A 14,331-nucleotide genomic window follows, 5' to 3' on the forward strand; every position below is an offset into this window, starting at 1 on the left:
TATATCTATAATTCCTATTATTCTCAATCCCCTTTCTTACATACCTTGCATTATACCTTCTAATAATAATCTTTAACATTCCCTTTCCACTCAGTACTCACTCTATCCAAACCTTGTCCCCTTTGTATCTCATCTGGAAGCCATCTCTCCTCACCCACTGTCTCCAGGACTACATTGTTCCTCCTCTTATCTATCCACTTCACCTTCTCCATTTTCTCCATACCCACATCTCAAAGGCCTACAGTCTTTTCTTGTCCTCCTCCCTCACCGTTTATGTTTCCACACCGTGTAAGTGCTACACTCCAGATCAGACTCTTCCCATCCTTTCCTTTAAACACTTAAGTAGCGATCCTCTCAACAGCTCTTTCCTGTTTGTGAACACCTCCTTTGATAATGCAATTCTCTTTCTGATGTCCTAACAGCTGTCTTTGTTTTCCCCTAGTGTTCTGACCAAATAGTTGAAGTAGGACGTGGGCATCATATGAAAATTCCTCATTTCTGGCAGACTGCTATGGTAGAGAATGTAACAACTCTGTGTAATAACTGATAGGAAGGCACTATGGTTAACTGCACTAGGATGCACGTGAACAAAAACTGAATAATTATTCAAGAGAGAATTGGTTGGCATGAGTCCATACTTGTACATGCTTAAAACAACACTAGCTTCAGAAATGTTTACGCAATAAGAATTTGTGCATATGCTTTGTGTTAACTTTCTGTGCATGGTATTAGTTGTTTGCTAAAAAGTAAGCACTAAATAATGTTAAGCTTTAAGTTTTATGGTTTGCTTCTCCGTATACACCACAATCTTCACTTTCAAAAACACCTAGAGAATGAATTTACTCTATAATGCACATTACAACAAGAACAGGATTGGAATACCTAGCGAAAAATCCTATTTCCATATACATATATACTTCAATAAATTCAAACCTGTACATGAAATACATTTAATTATAAAGCTTATTGACTATCACTGGCACAAGTACAATTATACATTTTCTTGTTAGGACAAAGGTTAAAACGGTGGAGGTTAGATCTCTGCAGTTTTCTCGGCTCGGCTCTTCCACGTTAGTTGGCTCATGGAAAATAATTTTCCTGGCTATCCTGCCAGCATCTTCAGGTCAAAGGTATCGGCGTGTGCTATCTGTCTCACTTATTTATCATAGGCTAGCTGGATGCTGCTCAAACGACTCATCCAAGAGACAGCCAATCAGAGAGCAGCACACAGCCAGCCTACAATATATAAGCGAAGCAGACACCTCACACTGATACCTTTGACCTGAAGATGCAGGCAGGATAGCCAGCAAAACTATTGTCACAAGCCAAATGATGCAGAAGAAAACCTGAGAGAAAAATGCAGAGATTAATACATTGTCATATTTTTCTCTTATTCTTTTTGTTCCCAAACTTCCTACTCCTGTCATACTATGTTACGTTGGTATTTAGCTTGCTTTTACAAATCACGTATTACCCACTGACATATTTGCATTTTTTATGTACTAACATAGCGGTTTTAAGTTACATCTCCTATCTTTTTATCTTTGATTCTCTCTCTGGTGTAGGATGCTGGTCTACTCGTCATTTCTGATGCTAAACTACGTACACGCCCTTGTGTTGAACCTTTTCACCAACGGTATAGCAGACGTAGATTCACAGCCAAATCGAGGAAAGGGAAGTTTATGGTTTCAAACATTCTTATGGTATTAAAAGCTTTAAGTTCTATTAGTTTCTTACACTTATTCACACAAATATGCCCGCTCTGTGCTTCCTCTGCAATGGGGTCTTGGATGCATATGAAGTTTCTTTGATTTCTCTGCCTGCATAACACATTTCTACATGAATTTGCTTTTCTAAATAATATAGCGTTTATCTCTATGAATGATTTCATTCCAACAGGTGAAGCAGGTGCTGCTAATTTCAGGGGGATGGCATTCCCGAGATCTGGTAATGTATGGGATAATAAACTATTGCTTTAGGGTTATAAATATCAGGCTGGTACACAGTAAAATGAAATTTTTCGGTCACTTAGAGAAAAAATTTCATTTATTGTAAGGGAAGAGCAGCTTCAATCAGTTATACCAAATATTCTTGCATTGACTTACAGGTATAATAGATATCTTCAAAAGCACTTGCCTTTCTTCTATTGATAGTCAAACCTCTTTACTCAAATTATTCTCTTGTTCACCTGAGCTACCTAATCACATGGTAAGAAATTACCTGAGGACCTGAGTTCCTTCAAATAACTCAGGTTAGAATTTTAGATGAATGTTTCATGGAAATGTTGGTGAAGGTGCAACAGTTTTTTTCTTCTATTGAGCTTGCAATCTTTAAAATTGAACTAAAAGCCAAATGGCTGACATGTCCAAGTGAATATTAAAACACTGGTGCCATAACAGTATTGAGGGAGTGAACAAATACATTGTTCCAACCTTAATAGAGAAAACGAGGCAAAATAATTTACTAATGAAAGTAAGTACATATATGGGAAAAACAACTGATTAACATTACTGATTAGAAGTTACTCTTCCAAAAAAGTAACTGATTATTAAGGAAGGTAAAAAAGGAAACTTATCTAAAAAAATATCATTGAATTTTAAGGGAAAATATACACAAGTAAAATTTTTACAGGTGATTCAATGTTCACCTACTTGATATGTAATATGTACTTAATTGTCAATGACATCCTTGTCCCTAATTTTTTATCTGGATACCAACTGTCAAGTCAGAATAAACACTATGATATCATTACATTACTTTACATTGTGCTGACAATGGCATATTAGTGCATTAAGTAATTCATTCACAAAAAGATGTTACTACGTATTTGGATTTGAATCTATTTTTAAATGTAGTTTCATAAAAAAATTTAATGCTACCACATCAATTACAGAAAAGGACTCTAATAGGGTGGTTTCCTGTTATTTTTTTATTGCCTAAATCGAAAGATTGTTACTCCTGGAGTTCGCATTTCACGCTCTTAGATTTTTAAACGATGATATCTATTTTTTGCGATCAAATGAAAAGAAAAATTTTCAAGCGTGCGAAAACGCGACGGATAAGTATGAATGATGGGAAAACTCCGTGTGACGTCGTTCTGGTTCCCGCTGCCGCAAGTGAGGTGACCTTGGGGCGAGGCTTTGAGCGCTGATACGACGCAGGTGGCTAGCTGGTAGTGCTTGGCTTAAATAAGGATTATTAATACCTTATCAAACGAAGGAAACTTTCTGACCATAGGCCGTTTTAATAGGTGATTATTAAGACATGTTTCCCTGAGCTTTGTGCCTCATGCATGCATTGGTAATCTCAGACGATGTAAAACTCCTATCTATTCGTATAGAAACTAGGTCCCTGTGACGTCACATGGAGTGGCATCGCATGAGAGCCAATCTGGCCTTTTTCAAATGACGTTAAAATTGACCGTTAACATTCGTCTAAACTGGGAATTCTAAAACCAAATAATTTTTATATTATGAATACACTAATGGTGGGTAACGAATCGCAACCAATGCCTTTCATTTTCTCTGATGAAGGAAACTACCCTATTGACTATTTTATTCCTGTTAGTGTTTATATTTGGTAAAGACATCCATAATAGGCTAATTTTGAGCATAAATGAAACTTTGTCTAAATTTGTTTCTTTGTTAACTCTGTCACCTTCTCATATCTATGATTTTTATTTGAAATGCATTGCTTATAGGATGCTTTTGTGTTCTTACAGAGTTAAAAATGAGTGATTTGATAGGAGTTTCATTATTCATAGAACATTCATCATTATCATTATGTAGCTTTTGCATGTAATATATGTACATATAAGCCTCTTTCATTTTGATATTTTTTTGGTTCATGGCTAACCTTAAAGCCATTGAGTAAGTCCACTGGGTTGCGGATGGTGGACAGACCTCTAGGTATAGAGGTTAGCTGTGATATAAGTGAGTTTAATGGCCAAATAAGCAGTCGTGGACAGGAGGATATGGCAAAACAGAATGCAGATGAAAAGCTTTCTGCAGAGTAATGAAAATATAATCATGGTTAGGATCAAAAACAAACTGGTAGATACCGTAATAGTACAGGTTTACATACCAACGACAAACTAAGAATAGGCAAAAGATGTACATGAGGATATTGTGATCTCCCATCTTAAGATCCAAATTAGTGCCATAATAATGGACCTGACGATGAATAAAGCATCTGGAAAGATGAATAAAACATCTGGAATTCTGACGATAACAATTAGGTTCATCAATGACCTATTTTGTCCACAGCTCTGTGGTTCTTCATGTTGATTTCCTATCACCTTTCTATGTCCTGGTTTCATCACTTTCTGCATTGTTTTTAGTTCAAAAGATAATATTGTGATGCACCCTAGTATTCACCACTTCTTTTCAAGATATTCAAGATATTCTTCGATTATGCTAGTTTTCTTTTTGTTAGGAATATATGTTTTGTTACCATATTACTTTTAACATTCCAGTTGTCCAGTGAATACTATTCATTCCTGCTGCTTTGGCCATATCCACTCTCAGTTCATCTGCACCACCTGATTTGCCCTTTTCGTAGTTTTTATGGCATCATCTACCTCCCTGCATGATATCGGTTCTTATTACTTTACTACCAATTCTGTCCTTCCAGGATTTTCTTATGATTGTGCACTATGATTATCATCATCTCTAAATTTTGATTTTGCACCTGAAATGATTCAGTAGAATGTTGATAAAGTATAAGCTTAGGAAGCCAGAAGTACTTCATATGCCCACTAGCTCTCATATACCTATTGCATCCAGCACATTAGTTCTGATGGCATGATGTTAACAAGTAACGAGAGCAAACAGATGACTAGTAACAAATAATTTGAAGGAATACCTTCCCTTTTGATAATACTTATGCGGTCCATATCAGTAGTACCTTGTTTAGCTTTACGGGAGAACCCACACTCTTGGTTCACATTGATTGCCATGGGAAAAAATTTTTTCACCACTGTTCACATGGCAGGCTTGAATTATACCACAAGCACCATAGAACTGAGTTAGCGCTGGAATGGGGTTTGCCTTTGATAATGGCGCTTCTTGGTAGCCCTTTCTCCCTTGAGTTGTCATCCTTCATGGAGAGTGCCTGACATCTAGTACTGTGAACCTGGGTCAGATTGCTATTATTAAGGAACTAGGGTGGCATAGTGGTTGGTGCAGTGGCCCAGAAAGACAAAGGTCCGTGGTTCGATTCCTGATACAGGGAATTTTTTCCCAAGCCAAATTGAAAGCTTCCTCTCCTTTGCTGGAGACCTAATGAATTCCTGTCAGCTGTGTATCAAATGCACAACCTTAAAGGAAGGAGGGAGAAAGAAGAGGAGAGGAGCAAGCATAGATCATTCTTGTTTTTCCATTCTTAAATATGTACTAGATTTTACGGTAAAGCAAGATTTGCAGATCTTTTGGCCTCAAGCTCAGCAAAATTCTGAGCTGTGTTTACTTCTATGTCCCCCTAAAATTTTCTTGTCTTTAAACATCTTTAGCAAGAATATGTAACAAACATTATTCACGGTTAATATAATTGACTTAGTGGATTCTTGATTATGACAATGATCAAGCCCTCTGTGATGGATGGCAGGGCTCATGAGTACATATAATATCTGAACCAATCTGTTTACCCCATTCAGAATGTAATGCATCAACATCAACTATTTTTTTCAAGGTCAGACGCCTCCCCCACCCCTTGGAATGTGTCAAACTCATGCATGAGAATGTGGATGCTCACTCACATGCAAAACCACAATTTATTAAAAGTTTGAGCTTTGGCTTCCAATAGCAGAGATAAGTTACGAATGAACAACTCTTCCTCATTTAGCCATTCTCTTGTGAGTTTCGAATTGAAAATAAGAAGGTTGTCATCCAGTTTTTATAAGTTGGAGACTTCATTACGAGTTTTAGTTCACATTAACATTAAAAAGAAGAACTTTGATGACAGGATGATTAGGATGACGTCTAACGTTGAAACCATGGTCGTGAATAAATATTAATGTGAAAGCACAAAGTTCTTCTTTTTAATGTTAATTATGAATCGCTTTCACCAAGTTACGCCGCAACAATCAAGTTTTAGTTCATTTAGTTGTTCAGGGTGAAATGAGAGGAAATAGCTGAAATGCGATGAAATTCTCGGTATGATCATGATGTCATAAAATTATGTGCGAAAGGGTCAAGGCCATTAAATATTTGCCAAGGATAGTTTGAAAAGTAGGCGACGGATAAAAACAACTGAAAAGTCCAAGTCTCTTCATTTTTCACACACTACCAAAATTTACATTGACAAAAAATTAGACAATTGGTCCATCAGTTCCTTCTTTAAATTATCAAAGCTCAATTCTTGAAAAATGTGTTGCTCCTTTGCTCAGGTAGAATTCTTCACAAGGAATGAATCCTCAACTCTTTCTATCCTAGCCTCTTGATTACATGTTTCAAGATCTTGATGCTACCACAGTCCAAACACTCAGAAATAAAAACAATGAGTAAAAAACGTCTCCAGTGAATGTTGTTTATTTCTTGAGCATGCATTATATTTATGATATTATTTCTCCAAATACTTTTAGTAAGGCTACTCATTTTGTCCTTTTGAAATGGAATCTTTGACACGTGGGAAGGTTATCTGTCTCAGCTTTTCCTAAATGACTTTTAAAATTATTTTTTGAAATAAATGGTACAGATTACTGTCCTATCAGCTAAATAGTCAATGTTCAAAATTTAGCATATATATATTCTGTTTGATAATGGAGGCAAAGCCTCATTTTATAATTAAAGAATATGTTGTGATGTCTCTACCTGTTATTTATGATTGCATAATTTATTATTATACTTTCGCAATGCGATTTTAAAACTATAATTCTACTCCGAATACTTCTTAATTTTATACTACATTGATATTCTCACTGAATAAAAGTATAATTATGTATAGGTATTGGTACTTATCGTTTATAAATGAAATTCAGCATCATCAGTTTGAGTCTATCACATCTAATTCAGCAGACAAAGTTTTGCACAAGAAGTATTGTCTTTTGGCATAAGGCTTAAACATTTATGTAAAATATCAATCAAACAGGAGCCTGAAAAAATCATGTAAAGCTACTTTATCCTCTTAACTACAGGTGCTGCTATTCCTGATGTAGTATACTTATCTCAAGCTATGCCCATGGCTGTGAGTCTTGATAGTGTGCCCTACGGCGGAAGCAATCGTGCACCTGTTGTGGAAGTTAGATCATTTTTTCCGGAGACTTGGCTATGGGACCTTGTGCACACTGGGTAAGATAATATTTTTTGTACTTGCTTTGGAATATCTACGTGAGAATAACAAAAATATGCTACGTGGGCTGAGAATATAATCCTTGCACTGTCACACTTCTTTGCATAACATCGTATGTAATACAGACAAAAGGGGATTGAAATGCCTAATTGCATCCAAAAAAACTTAGGATCTCAATTCCCGAACTCTTTATTTAGTTTTGTGGTTGCCTAAAAATAAAAATATACCGGATTCTTTCCCAAACTATTAATACATAAAGAACAAAACTACAAGACAAAGTCATAGTCACCCATAGTAACCATGAACGTGACTCCATGAAAAGCCACTTTCTTCTAGAGAGCTTTGAATTTGAGTCATCTTCTGCTAAGTGTAGGAGCATGAAGCATTTTCATGGCATGTCATGTTCAATCTGAAGGCTGATGACAAAGATGAGTCTCATGCACACAATCACCGGATTTTTCATTTTTAGGAGGGAAATTGTAGGTAAAACATTTGTTTGTATAACCTCAATTTTCCCTCTAAAGCCATGGGTAGTGTAGTCATGGGTAGTGGCACAGCAAGGGTGGGTTTTAGGGGATAAATCCCCCCCAGAGCTCAGAGAAATTTTTAAGTTTAATCCATTGCACTTAATTGATTGATATTACGAATAGAATAGTGCAAGGATTAATAAAATATCCCTCAGAAAGCCTTAAAACTCACCATTTTCAACCATTTATCTTAAAATCCAGCAATTTATTACCTAATATCGCACATACCGCTTATCCTGGAGGGTATACCATACCCCCACACATCCCGGTATTAGTTACACCTAAACCCTCCCCGGCCTTAATTCCCAGCTGCGCCCCTGGTCATGGGAATAAATTTTTTTAAACCCCATAATGCATGGCATATATATTATGATTAACCACACGGGTACTAAAATTATTTGAGAGTTTTGATGGTTAAATAGTTAAAAGAATGTTTACATTTCAGTGAGGATGGAACTGCAGTGCTTGCTACAAGCTTGCCACACACTATCACAGATTGGATTGGTCAAGCTACTTGTTTGTCATCCAGCACAGGGCTAGGAACATCAACACCGTCAAATCTGAATGCATTCCAACCTTTCTTTTTGGAAGTCACTCTTCCATATTCGGTGAAGAGAGGTGAAACACTAAGGATGAAAGTTTCTGTATTTAATTTCCTTAGTCACAGCTTGCCTGTAAGTGAATTTTTATTGACCAAATGACATGAATTTTATTACTTTTTATTATTTCATTCCTTCATTCACAGTAGGCAATAGCATGGCCATCTACTGACATGAAGGTATTGAGTTCATTTCCTCCCAGAGCTTTTTTTTTCTTTCCATCGCAAGAAAAAGGTTTGCATGCTATTCTCATGCATCTTCAACAGCAAGTCACTTGAAGCTGTCAAAATTTTTTTCTATTTACAAGAAATTCTATCAAAATCAGTTGTTCAACTATTGTAAAGGCTCACTGAAATTCACCTGTAGGCTTTAAATTCTTGTTGGGTGGAGCTCTCAGTAGCGTAAGATGCATAGTATGCTGTTCTGCCACCTTTGCAAATCATGCAACATAAGAAGCTTAAGTAAAAATGATGATATTTTAATGGAATTCCTTACCTATTCTTCCCCAAAATCTTATCCTTACCTTAAATGAGTTTCTCAGATTACGATATGCAACTTATCAATTTTTTCCATTAGTAAACCATATGAAACATATAACTCGCTTACTATGTACTACATATCTGGGGAGTGAATTTTCTCCCCCCTACCATCTATCTAGGTATCATCTCAATTTATAAATTAAATATTTATTCTCTTTGGAATATTTAAATTATGATAGCAATATCTTTTATAATTATGGTGCAAACTTGACTTTTGGATAAGGGATAGAAATTGATTTTTCATACATTCTCATTCCCCAATCTTCCTATGCCACTTATTTCAGATAAAATTAAGCTTAGAAAATGTCTCAGGCCTTGAAATAGTGGGTCAAGATTCAACAGGCTACTGTGTGGGGAGCAAAAATAATTTTGTAGCCGAGTTTCCAGTGAAAATGACTGAATTAGGAGAAGTAAATATAACCGTTTCTGCACAAGTTGATGAATTGTTTCCTGAACCATGTGGACCAGAGATTCTATTTAGTAGAAGGTATGATTGGATAAGACACTGCAATTCATAATTATTATCAACTTGTATGATTAACAAAATTGTACCATATCAACCATTGTAACGTATCAACTTGCATGATTGACTAAGTTTACCTGAAAAACTAAGTTTCATAATAAGTTCAATGGACAAATTTTAGGATAAAAACAGTTTCAATTTATCAGTCAAGTTTTAATAGTAACTAGTATTATTCCTTCTTTTGGTTGTGAACAATAACTTGGTGAAAATGCCACAAAAAGAAAAATGACAATATGCTGATAAAATCTGCTTTGTTTGAAAATGTGAAAGTTTTCACTTTTTACCTATGTAGTACCTCCTCTACTTTTCAGGGATGTGGTAATAAAACCAGTACTCGTGAAACCAGAGGGCTTCCCCATGGACAAGTCTTATTCCTCATTTGTGTGTTCAACTGGTAAGCCATTTCAACCCTTTTTTGTTTATATGTAGTTGCAAATCAAACATAATGATATGATTTAAATTGTTTCATTACAGAGAAAAAGGATTCAGTTTTGTACTGGAATCTTGAGTTACCATCAGACTTAGTGGAAGGATCAGCACGAGCAGAAGTATCTGCCATAGGGGATATGTTAGGCCCAGCTTTAGAGGTAAGATCAAAGTAACACCAGATTGAACTATGCCACAAAATCATTATGCTTGTATGGACGGATGTAATATAAGCTAGGCCATCATCACATGAATTAGCGTATATGTCTGAATATAGTCCCCCATTTTTTTCCAAAAATGCCTGTGGTAAAAGTAAAGGGGGGACTATATTCAAACGCATTTTTTTACCTTTCCCCGAAACTGAAGCCTCAAAATTAGGGGGAGGGACTATATTCGGAGAAATACGGTACAGATTAGGAATCAATATGGGTGCAAAAAATTTGAGAAAAGGGAATAGAATGTAAATAAGGAAGGATAAAAGTTGAGGAAATCAGGTAGTAATCAAGTAAGTTAATAATCATGTAGGGAGAGAGTAGGAATCAAAAGATTCTATTGAATCTAGAGATAAGAGATTTAACTCAGTACCAGTATAAAGTCAAATGAGGGGCATCATTTGATCTGGCAACAATTTTTATTTCTCTGATCAAAATAAGGAGAATTCAGGTGACCTAGCTAATAAGAGTACAGTGAGTCCTCGTTTAACGTCACTTACCGTTCGTGAAAAATGTGGCGATAAACGAAATGACGTTAATCGAAACATAATATCCCATAAGAAACAATGTAAAAAGTGAATATAGGCTCCTAGACCTCACAATTCCTACGCGAAAAAATTTTAGCGTATCCTATCTGGGGCATTTTTTACGATGGGAATGGCATAAACACGATTTCCTGTCTTCATCGACGACAATAGCAGCAATGACGTAAATCCTTCTCCATTTTTGCATCTTCCCGCATTCGCTTCTCGGCTTCGCTACAGTGGTCGCCCGGGCGAGCGTCGCCTGGGCATCATCATCGCTGAAACATCGTCGCAGTTACAGGAACCAAAATTATTGTGAACATGGTGATATAAGTGACGACTAAAACTCCGAGTTCTACACGGAAAATGCCTCGAAATCACTTTTTAGGTTCCTGAAAATCATTATGTCAAGTAAAACCTTGCGCACCTACCTAAGAATTCATTTAGCAGAAAATTTGCTAAAACTGTAATCGCAATTATCAATAAACAACACCGTTTTACACTTTGTATAGACTGACTATATTACCGCCCACAAAACGAACAACCTGCAACGCCTGCCGCTTCGCCTTTTTTCTCGTGCGAAATTTAAAAGACTTGACGTTATCGCAAAGCGAAGGTGTGATAAACGAATGACAATCTCAAAATTTTCATGATGTTATCGCGAAATGACGTTAAACGGGGTGACGTAGAACGAGGACTCACTGTATTTGGCAACTGACTGAAGGGGCCAGGTTTAAATTTCAGGGTGAAGTCATTGAGTACTCTCAATGAAAAACCCTCAAGGAAAATAACTCAGGGGGGCTATGCTTAACTCTGTTCAAAATTATTCCAATTGGTTTTCATTAAGAGATGATAATTCCATTGGCTGGCAACATGATAGGTATTTGTTGTGCTTGAAATTTGTTATTCTGACGGCATGAGCCCTTGCAGTGAATCGATAGAATGGAACATGTCAAACAAAACAAATTCTAATTGCATTGCAAACTCTAGGAATCTGCTGCTTGTAATGAAAACTGGCCAGAAATACTCCAATCAGGGTCAAGCAAACACACAAAGGGAAATGAAATGGCACCCAGCCCTGAATGAGCAAAAATTCATATGTCCATAGCTAAGTGTAGGTTCAGCTCTATTATTACTCAACCAAAACCAATCCTCAGTTAGAACCACTTTGTGAATGGTTCCCCAAAATATGCCTCCATACTCCTTTTCATTTTTTAAATTTGTATGTAATGCAAAATGGGATCTTGTAGACTTAGGGTAGAGCGGTGAATATGTAAGTTCTCCCCTTGTAAGAAGGAATACGTATACGCCAACTTAAGTGTTTCATGTGATGAGAGGTCTGGGAGAAAAGTGAGGTGTGCCCATTGCAATGTGTTTGTCCTCATATTTTAATTGAATAACTTCTAATGTTGGTGGGAAAATATAGAGAATAATGTGAGGAGGCATAGACTAACCCATGGCCACCATTTCCACTGAATTCTGCAGAGAAAATAAGAAATTGCTACAATTGAGTCCATTATATATGCCTGATTTCATTTTAATGCATTAAGTGGTTAAATCAAGATCTTTTATGACTCTGTAAATACATATCATTTTTTCAAATAATGTGCTCAAAAGTTAGAACTTTTGGAAGTACGTCACCAGTTTATTAAATTATTTAAGCATAATTTACCAGCAAATCGGACTGATGTTTAAGTGTTATGTATGTTCTTCCATTATTTACTCAAATATTTTCACACTTGCTATGTGGGTTTTCTTTTCCTTGTTATTCCTACCTATTGCAAGAAGCATTATGACAATCACTGGGAATGTGAGTAATAGTTTTACATGTGTTATTAGGCCAAGTCATTAAACTTTTGATGGAAAAAATTTTATTTCATGAAAATGACAATAGTTAGAATTTTTTTATGAAATTGAAAATAGAAATGATCAGAGGTGAAGCTAAAGCAATGGACGTGGACATTTTTGCCCATACGTCTCTTTCTCTTCTTCAGAGACATGGATATTCAAGTTAGTGAAAAATAAATTGACTATAATCAATTTGTATATTTGGTGAAGCGACACATAAAGTAAGGCAAGTTGCCATTATAAGCTGATTCCTCTCAAATCAGATCACCACCAATGATAATTTTTCTTAAGCATTGAATCGCCTTCTCTCATTTTTCCTGCCTCATCTAGCCTTTTCTGGGTCATTCACAGTGGCGCCGACTCCATGGGGCTTGAGGGGGCCCGAGCCCCCTCAATAATTCGTTATGGGTGTGAGGAAAAAAGTGTCAGGCTTGTCGATTTTCCCCGGAGTGTCCAGATATCGAGATTGGAGTTCTCAGTGTTCTAATGTTGATCATATGACTCTACTAAAATGCTTAAAAAACTTAAAACTCACTACTTATAAAATTTCCCGGAGAAAGATCCCCGGTTTGGGCCCCCCCAATATTTTGTGTAAGTCGGCGTCCCTGGTCATTCACCATGACTTGGAAGCACATGGGTAGTGTGAGAATGGCGAGCCTCTCAGGGCTCAAGAATAATTTTGAGTCAGATTTAGTTTTATGACAGCAGTTGGACCTTTGCGCATTTCCCATCCTGTGATATGGAGTCTACCAACATCCAGCATTTATGACAATCTCAGAATACCAGATTACCCTTTGACCGATGGAAATAATTATCACTTATTACTCTTGGGTGAAGCTGTACATAGGAGTTAAGCACTGTGGTGTTCCGTTCATTTCTATATTTTTACATTTCAGAATCTTGATGGGCTTGTGCAGTTACCAATGGGTTGTGGAGAGCAAAATATGATTTTATTTGTTCCCAACATCCATGTTTTGAATTATCTTGAGTCTACTAACCAGGTTAACCCAGTCCTGAAAGCAAAGGCATTGATCAATATGGAAAAAGGTACTTAGATATTCCTTCATTAGATTAGCTCCTGCCATAAGGACAATAATTATAAACGTTCCTCTCTAATCTAGGTTACCAACGCGAACTCATCTACAGACATGAAGATGGGTCATATTCTGCATTTGGAAAGTCTGATCCAGAGGGATCTATGTGGTTAACAGCTTTTGTTGTCAAATCTTTTGCTCAAGCCAGAAAGTTTATTTTTATTGACAGAGATGATTTGAAAATAAGTGTAAGGTGGATTGTAAAGAGACAAATGGAAAATGGTTGTTTCCCATTTGTTGGGAAAGTTTTCCATAAAGATCTTAAGGTGAGTAAAAGGCATTATTCCTCTATTGGAGATAAGTAATATTTACCTATTCATTGAATGAATCCTTGTTTGTGCCATTATTTGTGGGATATTCTTTCAGTTGGTGTATGAATCATATATGACCGATTAGGGCACATCTGAATCGCTAACTGAAGAAAGGCAAGTCCAAGTTGTACAATTTTTCTTTTTTTTTTCTTTAAGTTGTTGCTAGGTGCAAGGCTCAACATTTCCTACTGAAAGGAAACATGTTAGCTCGATTTTATTATCATGACATGCTTCGTTTTAGTTGGAAATGTTGAGTCTTGCACCTAACAACAATTTAAAGAAAAAGAAAAGAAAAATCGTCCAACTTGGACATTATGCCTTTCTGCAGTCAGCAATTCATATGGTCCATGATGAGCAGGCACTTTTTTACTCCTTATGATGAAAAGATAGACTCATCAAAGGCACTTCCGTGGTCTATCAATATTCACCAAAGTTTAGAAA

The 14,331-nt window shown here is 36.4% G+C and overlaps 2 protein-coding genes across 7 annotated transcripts in view; one reads left to right on the forward strand and one right to left on the reverse strand.

The window, feature by feature from the left end:
• Positions 1-14,331, forward strand: part of LOC124165439 (alpha-2-macroglobulin-like protein 1) — a 78,607-nt gene that overhangs the window by 40,102 nt on the left and 24,174 nt on the right. For 2 of the 5 annotated variants that reach the window (XM_046542854.1, XM_046542858.1), the window contains exons 13-21: positions 1,566-1,674; positions 1,900-1,947; positions 7,133-7,286; positions 8,260-8,488; positions 9,237-9,439; positions 9,787-9,869; positions 9,950-10,062; positions 13,382-13,532; positions 13,607-13,845. In XM_046542854.1, the coding sequence (XP_046398810.1) occupies positions 1,566-1,674; positions 1,900-1,947; positions 7,133-7,286; positions 8,260-8,488; positions 9,237-9,439; positions 9,787-9,869; positions 9,950-10,062; positions 13,382-13,532; positions 13,607-13,845 (1,329 nt within the window). The remainder of the gene's footprint in view (positions 1-1,565; positions 1,675-1,899; positions 1,948-7,132; positions 7,287-8,259; positions 8,489-9,236; positions 9,440-9,786; positions 9,870-9,949; positions 10,063-13,381; positions 13,533-13,606; positions 13,846-14,331) is intronic. The other 3 variants (XM_046542855.1, XM_046542856.1, XM_046542857.1) reach the window with 3 other exon arrangements.
• Positions 1-14,331, reverse strand: part of LOC124165441 — an 81,619-nt gene that overhangs the window by 39,514 nt on the left and 27,774 nt on the right. The gene's annotated exons all lie outside the window — the stretch shown is intronic.

The sequence above is a fragment of the Ischnura elegans genome, chromosome 9 (genome assembly GCF_921293095.1).
Source record: "Ischnura elegans chromosome 9, ioIscEleg1.1, whole genome shotgun sequence".
NCBI lineage: Eukaryota > Metazoa > Arthropoda > Insecta > Odonata > Coenagrionidae > Ischnura > Ischnura elegans.